We start from the raw sequence: 14,345 nt of genomic DNA, 5'->3' as shown, positions 1-14,345 counted from the left end.
CAAGGACGGACGTTTACTTTAAAAAGTTGTAGTTTTACTTTAAAAAGTTTTATTTTTTGACTTTATTGTTATGTATTTATGTTTAAACTAGCATCATCTCTTCAATTATTTTATCTTATATACTTATGTATATAAGCCATAAACAGGCATGTGTTTCATCATTTGTATAGTTGTACATTAATTGAAATAATGCTGTTTATTTTATTGTATACCATATATATATATATATATATATATATATATATATATATATATATATATATATATATACATATTAGTAGATATATATATATACATATTAGTAGATACATATATATATTTTTTTTTTAAACATGCACCATTTTAAAATGTGTTTTTACCTATTATATTAATTTTCCTTAAACACTCGACATTATTTATTAGAATTTATATTTGTGAATGTATACGTGCATTATTTGTTTTTATATTTTCTTAAAATTGATTTCCAAGTTGAAATTGTTATTTTATTAATTTTCTTGCTTGTAATAAGACACTTATATTTTCTATTTTGTGTTGTCTATTTTTATGACATTTTTGTTTATTTTGTTGTTTCTTTTTTCCCCTTCTTTTTGGGAATAATTTTCTCCCACTAATTAGAGTTTAAAGTACTTTTAGCATGATGTAATAAGTACTAGTCACCCCTTCGAACACCTGCAAGATAACACGCTGACGTCACAAATACAAATACAACTACAGTATAAGACAACCTATGTGGTCATAAATCAATATACAATGGTCATACATCATTCATACAAAGGTCATATATCCATCCTTGGTGCTAACAATGATGTTTTTATTTGCAGAGCTGGTCCAGACGTAAAGTGTGTGACGTTGCGGAGCGGCCTACAAGATGTCAGGATCAGTGCAAGTGTCACAGAAGGAGCAACAGCTTCAACATCGCACGGAGCAGCATAAGAAGGAGCTTAATCACCATCATCATCATCATCATCATCATCATCATCGACAGCAGCAGCATCAGCAGCATCAGCAGCATCACTATGAGAGCAGCAGTCACTTGAGCGCCAAGTCAACTGTCAGCAAACAGTCCTTCTCCACGTACAAGACCACTACCCGTCGGTAAGGGTCAGAAATATCAATTTGAGAGGGTCCTGATGTTGTTTAGTGGGATTTTTATTAGCGATGCATGCTTTTCAATAGGAACCATATACAGTGGTGCTTTAATTTATCAGGGCCGTAAGAACACCCTAGTACTTTTGAGTCATCCACAAACCTTGGGGACAGGTTCTGCAGCTCTGATAATTATCCGATATCAGTCAGCTGTGTGAACCATCAATGGCCTGCCATTCTTCAATAGCAGACAAGTGCTCATGTTTTATCTCCAATTTTTCATTTTCTGGCATTTTCATCAGGTAGTGTTAACTAAAAAAAAACTCTCATGGTAAAATCTCCAGTTTAGCAGCTGCAGCATCATCATCGTTAGGTGTGTCCAAGCACGTGTGGACCTGTGTCTCACACAACACAAGTCAATACAACACAAGTCACCATGTATTGTCGTGTTTCACTGTCTCTATAAAGAGGTCAGAGAAGGAATTTGAGCTGGAGTTGAGCGCTGCCGGATACATTCATGACCAGCTGGGCTATTTGTGAAGGCTGACTCGGACACTTTACTGTATGGCACTGAAGGGACCTAGCTTCCCTGAAGTTTGATAACACTGGTCAAATGCACATTTTAATCAAAGATGGCATTATGTGTCCCTAAAAGTAGTTTTGATGCTGATTTGGAAAAAAAAAAAATGTGTGTACTTTTTTTTCCCTAGCACATCACATTGGGATATTTTCATTTTTGTCTTAAAGTTTTGGCATAAGTGGTAAGTTTGTTTATGTACCCAATGAAGTGGGAACCAAGCTAGCTCACAAAATACCAGAAAGAAATGTTGTGCTTGTTTAGAAAGACGACACGGAAGCGGAGAAGAGGAAGCCCCTCCTCTTTTCCGTTATGGCGCGGCGCGAGAGCAAATATTTCACATCCGTTCTGGATATAGTATTAGGGTCTGCAGAATTAGAACCTTGTAGTTACAGGAGCTATTTTACTGGCTCTGTCAAAAGACCTACCTCCGTAGCAGGGTCTTTTTACAAGTTGGTAGTACTTTCAAAAAGGTCCAGGGACCTTTGTAATGATGTCTGCAGCACCGAACATATTCCACTGGAAACTCTTTGGTCCAGAGGCCTTTTTTGTCTCGAGGTATTTTATCTGGGCAAAAAGTAGAATCTCATATTTTGGAGAGGTTCCTGGAACCTTTGGGGTACTCTCTGGAGAGGCAGATCCGTATTGTTCCAGAATATTTCTTTGTCAGGAGGTCACTAGCAGTCATTTTGGCAGAAAAGCTGCGAGACATGGAATATAGAATTAATTGCTTGAACTCTAGTACTAAACAAAACAGCAGCTAGTAAACTGTAATTTTGATTAATTTAAGTTTATAATCTTGTATGTTATGAACAAATTCCCTGTGCAGTATTAAAATAGAGTAAATATTTATTGAAAAAAAAAGAAAGATCCTGCCCCTAACAGATGCCTGGTACAGCCCTGGCCACTTGTAGAAGAAATACATTTCTTTGTGCTATCCTGTTATGTATTTATAAACCCATAACCAAATGGTGTCCGGGGTCAGGCTTAGGTGGACTGAAATACATCTTTCATTTTTACATTCAGTGCCAAAAGATACACTACATGCATGCCAGAACCTCTAAAATAAACACATGCACATTTCAGTCATTCTAACAAAGACACAGACACAGGCAACACGAAGCAAATGGTGTGTATGTATAACAGGTGATCTTGAGTCAATCCCAGCGAAGCCTGAACTTCACAATTGTGAACCACATGTGCTCAACCCTAGCGCCCCGTGCAGCATATTATGTATAAATAAATTACAGTGGTGGCTTGAGCTAGCTTTGTCTTGGGAAAGTTTGCTTAGCTTAATATAACAATGCAAAGTCCTGCCCCTGACATGCTAATGGTTAGCAATCATTAGCATCGCATTTTTGTTTTGTGGTGGAGCGGGGCTGGATTTGAGATATGAGCGCTTTGAGGAAACGCGTGTGTACGTAATAAATTAAACTCGAATATCACGGCACCGCAGTGTAATGTTTTCCGTCTTACTTTCAAGCGTGAAAACCACTGTGAAGAGCGAGAAGAAGGGTCTGGAGCAGGTGGTCAAGTCATTGAGTCCGCTACCCAAGCGAGCCAAGCGCACCTACCTGGCCACCGACTTGGATAAGGAAGTCATCGGCTATGTGATACCGATTTTCAGAGCCAAGTGAGTGCCGACCATCATACACCACTCACAAGAAGTTAGCGATATTTTTGGGAGGAATTTCAGAATGACCCTAAAATGCACTATAACCTTTACAGGCAAATTTAATTTGACCTCCTCTAAACTTCTGGATGCACAACACAGTTCTATTTGCACAACTTGCTGTTCTCCAACAAGATGCTGAAGGCAAAATTCTTCCTGAAATTTCACCCAAAAGCTCAATAGTCCAAACTTTTTGTGACCCGTGTAATTGAGCCGTGTCTCAGGATTTGTGTGAAAATGATGTTTTCATTGTAAAGCCATGAAGAGGTGCGCGGGTTAATGGAGGCCCGCGAGGACGACCTGACAGAGGAGGGCATCAACTATGTTGCCATGAGGAACCTGTTCGTCCGCGAGGCCAGGGAGGTGATGGAGGTCAGGGTAGAGAAAAAGACCAGGACCACGCAAATCCGAGAGTCGGCCGAGCGTGTGCAACTGAATAGGACTGTAAGTAATCCTTTGTCCCATTTTTTAAAAGAAATCTATCACATTCAATATCCTAATGCAAATCTCTATGTGTGGCCACAGTTGGATGAGTGGACGGAGTTCCGCAAGAAAATGAACCCGGATAGCCTAACGCACCCCCCGGAGATGACCACTAAGCCCCGCGGACAGACCGTGTGGGAGGGCCAGACCATCAGGCTGCACTGCACCGTGGCTGGGTGGCCCAGACCAAGGATTGCCTGGTAATGGTAGTATTTTGTGTATTAAAGCTACAGATGTTCAATATCCCTTTTTTCAGGCCGATACCAGTACACATATTTAGTTTTGAGTGGTCACCGACACCAAGTGCAGATACTTCCAGTACTTCTGACATGTAAAATTTCAATCAACACAATGAAAGACCATTATGAACAAACACCTTTCTATCTTTCGGACGCACATCATGATTGGCCGATGTGTCAAAATGTCTTACTGTACCACCAAACCACTGGAGAGTAGGTCTTCTTCAGTGTCAGAGTTTTAGGCTTTACGTATCAGTAGCTGGTGACGACAGCCTTCACGAGTACCCGATACCTTGGAATAAGGCCGGTAGGGGCTGATACTGAAATCTGGTATTAACTAACTTATTGCCAGCCAGGGGACTGCAGATGACAAAGAGCCTTTTGGCAAATTCTGGCTTTTTTTTAAACTATGATTTTTCATGTGTTATGTGAAAGAGCACTGTGCACTGTATATCCCTCCGTCAAGAACTACTTTTTTACTTTTGCTTGAGTAATATTTTTTAAAAGCAACAGTAGTCTTACTTCAGCCCAATTTTTGGCTATTCTGCCTACCTCTGGTGCTGTTTTATAGGTTATGTTGTAATTAACTGAAGTGTTATGAGTAGGGTTGCCAACTGTCCCGTATTAGCCGGGACGTCCCGTATATTGGGCTAATTTAAATAAATGAACTCTTGCAAATACGGAAAACTGCAATCTACTGATCGTGTAATATAAGATGCTTTTAGTAAAGCTTTGGATGGCGATCGATTGTCAATAACGACGGACACAGACGGTTGGCAGCTCAATGTCTTTTACTTGTATACTTGCTCGAACATATATTGCTGGTTCTTAAACAGTGATAGCACATTACAGCGCTCCTAATGGAGACTCGCGGTACTACACATGACAGATCCTAGATCAAAGCGTCAATCTCAGAACAAGCGTCAATCACTCCACCTGTCATGTAAGGGCTTTTCTCTGGCTGCGCAAAAGGATAGAAGACTGCTCGAGTCAGTCAAAAGCAGCCAGAAGTATCCATGGAAAAAATAAATTTGGTGAGTGACACTCCTCTTTTACATTTCAGATTTCTTACACCCGTTTTTTGATGAAAAGAGCCAAGTTGTGGTTTCATATGAGGTTTCATATGAGGTGACATATCGTCCTGTGAAAAACACTGTCCATTTTTTTCATTTGTTTCTTATTTTTACGTGAATGTGGTTTCCGCATTAACGTGAAAATTAGAAGAAAATCCCAAATTCATACACCGTGGCACCGTGCACCTGTCCCTTATTTAGGAGTGAGAAAGTTGACAACCCTAGTTATGAGACTTTCAGTTAGCTGGTTGCTAACTACCAAACAGGAAGTGGAGCAGCAATGTTGATTTTTCACAAAAAGCCCTGACTTTGATTTTACTGAAGAAGATTAGGAGGAGACAACAAGCGTCCGCCTGACATTTGGTATGAATGCATCTCATTTTAAAGGTGCGGCAGGATCTTAAGGAGTTCAAGTTTGTCTGTGAGCTACAGCTATCAGATTACAGGCTCGGCTAGAGGATTGTTGTGTATGATGTTACCTTGAAGTTTTGTTGGCACATTGTTTCCTGAAAATGGTCTGACTTTGAGTGTTCTGCTGAATAATTGAAACATATGTGTGTGTGTGTGTGTGTGTTTGTGCTACATTCAAGGTACAAAAACAACGTGCTGATCGACGCCAAGGCACACCCTGAGAAATACATTGTGGAGAGCAATTACAACATGCACTATCTGGAGATCAAGAAGTAGGTAATCACCAAGCCTCGTTGACACGGGCCCAAAAAGTCACATTTGTGTTCATGTAGCATGAAGCTGAATGTGTTCCACCCCCCCCCCCCTCCCCCAGCTGCGACTTCCTTGACACTGCCGCATATCGGGTGTCTGCTCTCAACGTGAAAGGAGAAATGTCCTGCGTGGCCACTGTGGTTGTCAAACGTAAGTAAATTGCAGTCTAGGCTATTTTTTTTTTTTTTGCAGTAATTTAGCTGAACAACCCTAACGCCCCTACACACACACACACACATGGGCAATTGGTTTATTAAAAAAAAAAGATTTATTTATATATCAAATAAAAATATTTGTTTTATATTAAAAAATATTTGTATTCCTTGATATTTAAAAAAAAAGATATATATATTTTTTAAGTCAAACTGTTTTTATATACCTTTAAACATTCAAAGAAATGAGAATCACGTTTTGTTTCACTTTAAAATAAACGTTTTTAACATTTTTAAAGCATTTTATTTTTTTGATAAATATTAATTTCATATATTTTATTATTATATTTTATTAATTATAATAATTTAAATAGTTAAATTTGTAATTGAAATTCATTACACAAACAACGTCAGTTATACATAGCATTTAAAAATGAAAACGAAAAATGATAGGAATGATTGAAAATTATAGATTGATAATTAAAATAAGCTTAACATATTTTTACACTCAATGTTTGTTTATTAAAAAACTACTACTATTTTTTAGCTGACCCATTTGTCCAATTTAACAATCAAATATGTCACTCGGGCACAAAATTTTGCCCACCCCTCCTTTGTAGTGTTTAACTTTTAATTAAGTATGGCTATTTTTTCCTCTGCAGGCTTCCATGATGAAGAAAGAGGTCTGATTGTGACCCAACCTCGTGAGTTAATCTGAGTAACATCTTAATAATGATTACCATAACTTTGGGAAAGACCATTGCATGAAAACCATTATTATCTTTACGGACGTGTGAGGTAGAAGGGTGCATTAACTTTCTGTAGATGTAGAAGGGAAAAAGATCTGCAAAAGAAGAAGGGAAAAGCTTGTTAACTTTAATTGTGTTTGAGTTCGATAAAGTTGTGTGCCCACACTGTCAGGTTGTCAAAGGGGTTGCGTGGCTTGAAAGGTTTCCGTGTGTGTTTGTGAAAGCATCTCCTGTTTCGCAGGCGGCTTCAGCTCTGAGCACGGCGTCACATTTGAGACCACCATCCTGGACAAATTCAAAGTGGCATTTGGTCGCGAGGGTGAGACGCTGAGCCTGGGTTGCACCGTTATCGTGTATCCCACCGTCAAGAACTACAAGCCCGAAGTGGTGTGGTACAGAAACGGTGAGTTGACCCACTTTCGAGACAATGTTACCCACCTGTTATGAGCGTTGAATCTAAAATCTTTTGACTTTCCCCACCCACAGGTGTACCCCTGAAGGCATCGCAATGGGTGCACTCGCAGTGGGCCGGACAGCGTGCCACCCTTACTCTGGTCAGCCTCAATAAGGAAGACGAGGGCATGTACACCATGCGTGTCATCACCAAGTCTGGCTATGACACCTACTCTGCCTATGTGTTTGTCAGAGGTAAAAGAACCAACACCAGTATATAACAATTTAGATCATGCTAAACTGGGTCTAAAACAATTTAAAAATGTCAATTTTGGAGAAATGCATATGGGGAAAAAGAAGTGTGAAATATGTTCCCAGCAGGCCCACTAGTTGAAACACGGCATTCTGATTAATTTTGCGTTTGTGGAATATAAATTAAGCAGCAAAATGCACTCGTTTTTAGACATCCATGGGGGCGGCCATTTTGTCTTCTGTCGACTGAAAATGACATCACAACTGGTCACAACGACCAATCACGGCTGACCTGTTTTCTGAATCTTAGCCGTGATTGGTCGTTGTGAGCAGTTGTGATGTCATTTTCAGTCGACAGAAGACAAAATGGCCGCTCACAGAGATGGCTAAAAACGAGTGGATTAACACTTATTCCACAAACGCAATATCTATCAGAATGCCCTGTTTCAACTAGTGGGCTTGCATAGAATATATTCTTGAAAAAAATGTGTTTGCGTTGACCTCTTAAAGTTGATGATGCACCCGGCGTTAATCGGGGAACAGTCTATGTTTTTAGGGCAACTACAGGAAGTGAAAACAACAAAAAGTAACATTTGTCTTAGGATTTATTTTCCCGATGGTCAGAGCTCTAGTCATATTCTTCCTCACCAAGTATCCAGAACTTGAATAATTAAGGAGGGTAGCCGAGTCATCGATTAAGCCCGTATCTCACTGAGCGGCTAAGACTTGCAATTGTTTGCAAAAGTGGCGAATGTTCTTTTTTCCCTGATGAAAAAACAAAATTCAGGCCGTGCGCAAACACTCGCAAACCTTCTCTGCTCAGTGAGATCCTGGCTTTAGGATTTGTGTGCCAAGACATTTGTCCAGAAAGCATACACTAGTCTACACTGAGTTTGAAAAAGTAGGTCAGATAGTGGATACTGAGTGCGTAATAGAAACCAGACAGATTTAGAAACATGACTGCTCACATATGTGTGTGTGTTTTCACCATGCCAGATGCTGAAGTGGAGGTGGAGGGGGTCCCTGTAGCCCCCTTGGATGTGCGCTGCCACGATGTCAACAAAGACTACGTGGTGGTGACCTGGAAGCAGCCCGCCGTGGAGGGCAGTAGCCCCATCCTGGGCTACTACATCGATAGGTAAGACCTCCCCTCGGTTACAGTGCCTTGAGATATGAGTGACCCGACCAATGGCACGAGCCATCATTTGGCAGATATTTTGATTTATTTATTTATTTTCGCTTTGATTTGCAAGCACAAACTTGAGATACAAGCACTGTATGTTGACAGTGAACTCACTTCACAATAAGTAGCAGTTTGGAAAATACGAGTGAACAATTAATTGAAAAAAAAGAGCTTCAAGTTGTTTAAAGCGGAAGTCAACCCAAACTTATTTTTTTCAAGAATATGTTCCCAGAAGGCCCATTAGTTGAAACACGGCATTCTGATTAATTTTGCCTTTATGGAATGTAAGTTAAGCAGCAAAATTCACTCGTTTAGCCATCTCCGGGGGCGGCCATTTTGTCTTCTGTCGACTGAAAATGACATCACAACTGCTCACAACGACCAATCACGGCTGACCTGTTTTCTGAATTTAAAAACACAAACACAACTTTTTTGGACAATGGGGGGTGGCTGGAACGGATCATTGGTATTTCCATTCATTTCAGTGGGGAAATATGATTTGAGATACGAGTGTTTTAGAGTGACAATCGTGGTCAAGGATTGAATTAAACTCGCATCTGTATTAAAACCCAACTGCTGTGTTGTGGTAGGTGTGAGGTGGGAACGCACCACTGGGCGCAGTGTAACGACACACCGGTGAAGTACGCCCGCTTCCCCGTCACGGGCCTGGTGGAGGGCCGCTCGTACGTGTTCAGGGTGACGGCCCTGAACAAGGCAGGGGTGAGCCGTGCGTCACGCATCTCCGACGCGGTGGTCGCCATGGATCCGTTCGACAGGGCCCGTCTCCTTGGTGAGGAACAATATAGGAGGTTCTAACACTAAAAAAAAAAAAAAGTGAACTTCTCAAACTATTCGTGGCCTTTTTTTCTGCCACCCTGCAGGACCTTCTGCTCCTTGGACTGGCATGATCAAGTTCACGGAGGAGGATCACACTGGTATTATCTTACTTACTCATAGACAGTGCATCTAGAAAGGCTTCACTTTTTCCACATTTTATTCGCCAATGGCTAAAATCTGCGAGTAATTGATGCCTCCCCTGCTCTTAAAAATGATTTATAATTACATACTTCTAGATGCCAGAAGATGGATTCACTGTATATTTTTCTTAGATTAATATATACCTTGTCAAAGTGTATTCCATCATCATCATCATCATCGTCTTCTCACCACAGCTGGAGTGGTGCCCGGAGAACCCACTGAAGTCGTGGTTACCGAGGCGACCAAGAGCTACGTGGTGCTTGCCTGGAAGCCGCCTGTCCAAAGAGGTCACGAAGGAGTGATGTATTACATTGAGAAGGTGAGAAGTGCTCGATGAACCGCCAAAAAAAAGTCAGCATTTAGTCGTATTATGAGAATAAAGTCATGATTTTTAGAGAAACGTCACAACAATAAAATAGTTGTAGTCCCACCAGACTAGATGTAATTTCACCAGGATAAAATTGTACTATTACAAATTGTATTCTTTTGGGGGGCGGGGGAGGGGTTGTTATCTACTGAGAAGTAGTCGAATTAAGTGACAATCATTCATGAATGAATTTGTATTTTGAAGGGGGTTCAAATCTTAAGAAAATGAAGTTGGATTTTTCAGTACAAAAAGTCCAAATCTGAAGAAAATAGTCATAGTTTTATTTGAATAAAGTTTTAATTTTCAAAGTTTATATGAGATTAAAGTCCTAATTTTTGTAACAGAGTAATGTCTTTGGTTTAAAAAAAAAAAAAAAATTCCCTGAGAAATTAAGAAAAAATGTTCATAATTTTATCAACATTCCAATATTAAAAGAATAATATGATTTCATATGAATAACATAATAGTTTTTCAGGAAAAACATTGTACTGTAGAAAAATTGTGAGAGAAATTTCATGAAAATAAAGTTGTATTTTACAAGCATATGTTGTAATTTCACTACAATCTTCCTCAATTTACTGGAACAAATTTGTAAGATTACATTAATAATTTCCCAAAAATAAGATTCTTCATTTTATGAGATTAAATTGAGTTTAAATTGGATCTGCACTGCATAATTTGCACGTTTACATTTAATTCAAAATGGTATTAAAAATATCTGTTGGCTGCTATTTGCGTCAGTGCGTTTCAGGCTCCGACACGTGGCAGAGGGTGAACACCAGCATGCCCGTCAAGTCTCCTCGCTTTGCCCTGTTCGATCTGTCCGAAGGCAAATCGTACAGCTTCCGCGTGCGCTGTTGCAACTCCGCGGGCGTGGGCGAGGCCTCCGAAGCCACTGGCGACATCACTGTGGGAGACGTTCTCGGTGAGAGGGCCCGACATTACGTAAAGCTTTCATATTTATTGAAATGAACATCACAGTTGCCTTTGCTCTGCTTCTGGACAGACTTGCCTTCTTCTACGGGCACGCCCGTGGCAACCAGGAACACCAGCACCTCCATGGTGGTCTCCTGGGGCGCCTCTAAGGATGTCAAGAACCTGGTGGGCTACTACATTGAATACAGTGTGGTGGGCACCGACGTCTGGATCCCGTGCAACAACAAGCCTATCAAGGAGACCAGGTAAAACACTTTGGCAATGGGGAATTTAGCACAAATTATATAGTCTGCTGTGTATTATTTGGATAAAGGTATTCGGACACCTGACCCCTATTTAATATATCTTGGCTACAAATGGAAGGCGGGAGCTTTACAATATTTGAAGTAATTCATTTCTATATAATGAACTTAAGTTATGTAAAGTAAAACAAAAACAAAGTAAAAGTACAGTATTTTCCCTTTGAACACGATAGCAGTTGTAATTTTACGATTAAAAGGCACATTCCCCAAGGCAATAACGTAACCTTCGTAAAATATTTACAATTTCATGAGAATAGTGGTTCAGAAAATGGATGAATGGATAGTTTTGTTGGTCAAGAAAGTTTTTTACAGAAATATTTCCCTTTCTTTATTATAACTTTAGTATAAAAATTTTGAATTTGACTAGAATTGAGTTAAGAAAATGTATATTTTCAACCAAAAAGATGTATTCCGGTGAGAAAAAGTCAAGTTTTGACTCAATAAAAAAGTTTCAGTAGAATAAACTTGTAATAATATGAGGACAAAACTGACATTTTTGAGAATAAAGCGTATTATTTGAAAATTAAGTCAGAGTTTTTTGGGACTAAATTATAATGTAGGAAGATTTGATCAAAAAAGTACTAATCTTACAAGATTGTTTGATGTGCATTTTTTTTTAAGACTGAAATATGTAAAATTGCAAGAATAAAGTTGTAATTTCATGGGAAAAAAGGGCCACAATTTTACAAGATTCAAGTCATAGAGTAAAGAGAATTAATTCACTTCATTCCAGAAAAGAATTCAGGAAAAATAATGGTAATTTGGGGGAAATAGAGTGGTAATTTTAAGAAAACATTGCATTTTTTCTATGCAAATAAAGTTGGATATTTTAACAAATATGAGAATATTATAGTAGTAGTTGCATGAATCAAGTCACAATTTTATCAAATTGAAATTGTGCTATAGTCCTATTAAAAAAAAAAAAGAAAAAAGTCATATTACCCAAAAAGTGTTAAATTAACAAAAAAAGTAAAAGTAAATCATTTGAGGTTGAAGTTGTATTTTTTAAGAAAAAAATTATAATCAATCAATCAATTATAATTTTACAGGTATAAAATTGGAACATTGTAATGAATAATGAAAGAGCTGCACTGCCTTAATCTCACGATATAATCTCACTAATTCCTGTTTGATGGTTATCATCCCGCTTTCCCTGCATTGGTATTCCGCATGTTGACAAAAAAAAAATTCCCCCCAAAAAAACAAGATGATGATGATGAATTCCAAATTGCAGCACTTGAGTCTCCTGTTGTATGAGTAAATAGATAGCATGTTAGCCCCATATCACCACCGCTGTGCCACACCTTAGAATTGCAGTTCGTAATGTATAATGCAACAACAACAAAACTCACTTCAAAATCCTTCTTTTGTGGCTCGTGTTTAGGTTCGTGTGTCATGGCCTCACCAGTGAGACGACGTGCGTTTTCCGAGTGAAGGCAGTCAATGCCGCCGGCTACAGCTTGAGTTCGACAGCTTCGCAGCCAGAGCTGGTGCGAGCGGCCATTTGTGAGTCTCCTCGCCGCCATTTTTTTTTTTTTTTTTTTTTGGATTGGCGTTTAGTCTTTCTCTCTCTCACCACCTGCACTCCAACTTCATCAACTTTTAATATACTCCTTAGAACACATTCTTTCCTTTTTAAGTTCATGTGCTTTTACTGTCCTCCTTCTGTTTTTTATCACTGGGTGGAAAGCTTTACTTTTTTTTTTCAATTTTTCACCAACCTTGTTGTCTTCAACTTCTTTTTCCTCCCTTAATGTGGTCTGGCTGGGCATGTTTGGCTTGCTTCTTCTCTTTAAGGGGACATATTAAGGAAAATGAATGCTATAATGGCTTGTATCCCAATAGTTGGGTCGCTGCCTGCCCACTCGTCCATTGTGAAATTAAACATTAAGAATGAAAACAAGCTTTGTTGGTTGCAAAGATTAGTGTTAGCTTCTTATAAGCAACACTAGCATCTAAGTCTTATAATATGTTCTATGTGCACCTACGAGTGTAAGCACGGCATTCAGATTAAATTGAGTTTGTGGAATATGAATTATTTAGCAAGATCCACCCATTTTGATGCATCTCACCGGGCGGCCATTTTGTCAGTTGCCATCAACTGAAAATGACATCACAGTGCCTAAGGTATCAGGTAACGACCAATCACGGCTCACCTCTTATCTGGGTTTGAGGCGTGGTTTTTTGTTACCACACCACTAGTTCCGAATCTAGAACCTTAGTAAAATAAATTAAAAATTTTCAAGAACAGAGCTGCAATTTTAGGAGAAAAAAACAACAATCTTCTAAACATAGAGTGCTAATTTGATGGTAAAACACAATTGTATGAGCAAAATGAAGTCAGAATCTTACGAGTGGGTGGGTGGGGTGAACTGTGGTTGTCACGCGCTGAAAAAAAAAATTGGTGGAGGGGGGTTGTGGCTTGGGAGAGGGTGATGTGTGGCCGTCATGCGCTGAAAAGTTGTCGTAGATGGGCTGTCATGCGGCGAAACATAGTCGGCGATGGTGTGCGGCCGTTTGGGAAAATTCACATATTTTTCCCAAATTCATTTTATATATATATATATATATATATATGATCTACATTTTTTATCCTTGGGGTATTTTGACAAAAACAGTCATGTTATTAAGACACCTGGGAGCTTTTTTAAATTGTGAAAAGAAATGCTTAATATGTCTCCTTTGAAAATAGTGCCTGCTGACTAATGTGCATGCGCAACCCTAGAACCTGTCCTTTTTTTTTTTTTTTTATTTTGGGCCAATTTCTGTGTGGTGTCAATGTTGACGTAGCTGTGTGCTAACTCTTCAGGAGGCCTGGTTGGTGCATGGACAAGGTGAAAAAGGCTAAAAACATACTTAAAGAGCATGAAGCTTATGAGTCAAGCTCCTGTGTAAGTACTTTATCCATTATAATGGCCCCTTAAAAAGTGTGTGTGTGTGTGTGTGTGTGTGTGTGTGTGTGTGTGTGTGTGTGTGTGTGCTCAAAGCATGTTGTCTGTTAAAGCTGTAGTAGACCATTGACAAACAAACAAACAAAAAAAAGTAATTTGTGAGGAAGAAACTTCTTACAAGAGTGACAAACTTCTTTAGAAGCCACCCTTATAAACATATAAGGGCATGAGAATGTAACGGGTATATACCGGTATATATATTACGAAAGAATAATAGGGTCAATGAAAA

General features: G+C 39.2%; 1 protein-coding gene across 5 annotated transcripts in view; it reads left to right on the top strand.

Annotated features, from left to right (window-relative positions):
• The window catches only part of myom1a (myomesin 1a (skelemin)), a 29,855-nt gene that overhangs the window by 1,202 nt on the left and 14,308 nt on the right, over positions 1-14,345 (top strand). For 3 of the 5 annotated variants that reach the window (XM_086042532.1, XM_086042530.1, XM_086042529.1), the window contains exons 2-17: positions 822-1,095; positions 3,147-3,296; positions 3,593-3,779; positions 3,861-4,018; positions 5,721-5,813; positions 5,915-6,003; positions 6,668-6,709; positions 6,996-7,157; positions 7,241-7,402; positions 8,396-8,537; positions 9,173-9,372; positions 9,464-9,517; positions 9,755-9,879; positions 10,669-10,852; positions 10,934-11,108; positions 12,550-12,671. In XM_086042532.1, the coding sequence (XP_085898658.1) occupies positions 869-1,095; positions 3,147-3,296; positions 3,593-3,779; positions 3,861-4,018; positions 5,721-5,813; positions 5,915-6,003; positions 6,668-6,709; positions 6,996-7,157; positions 7,241-7,402; positions 8,396-8,537; positions 9,173-9,372; positions 9,464-9,517; positions 9,755-9,879; positions 10,669-10,852; positions 10,934-11,108; positions 12,550-12,671 (2,272 nt within the window). In that variant the 5' untranslated portion in view covers positions 822-868. Of the gene's footprint in view, positions 1-821; positions 1,096-3,146; positions 3,297-3,592; positions 3,780-3,860; positions 4,019-4,990; positions 5,092-5,441; positions 5,494-5,720; positions 5,814-5,914; positions 6,004-6,667; positions 6,710-6,995; positions 7,158-7,240; positions 7,403-8,395; positions 8,538-9,172; positions 9,373-9,463; positions 9,518-9,754; positions 9,880-10,668; positions 10,853-10,933; positions 11,109-12,549; positions 12,672-14,345 lie in introns of those variants that run through there. The other 2 variants (XM_086042533.1, XM_086042534.1) reach the window with 2 other exon arrangements.

Source organism: Filicampus tigris, chromosome 10 (assembly GCF_054856515.1).
Source record: "Filicampus tigris isolate MCC_2025a chromosome 10, RoL_Ftig_1.0, whole genome shotgun sequence".
NCBI classification, from domain to species: domain Eukaryota; kingdom Metazoa; phylum Chordata; class Actinopteri; order Syngnathiformes; family Syngnathidae; genus Filicampus; species Filicampus tigris.
Note: the sequence above shows the minus strand (reverse complement) of the source record. Positions and strands in the feature narration are given on the sequence as shown.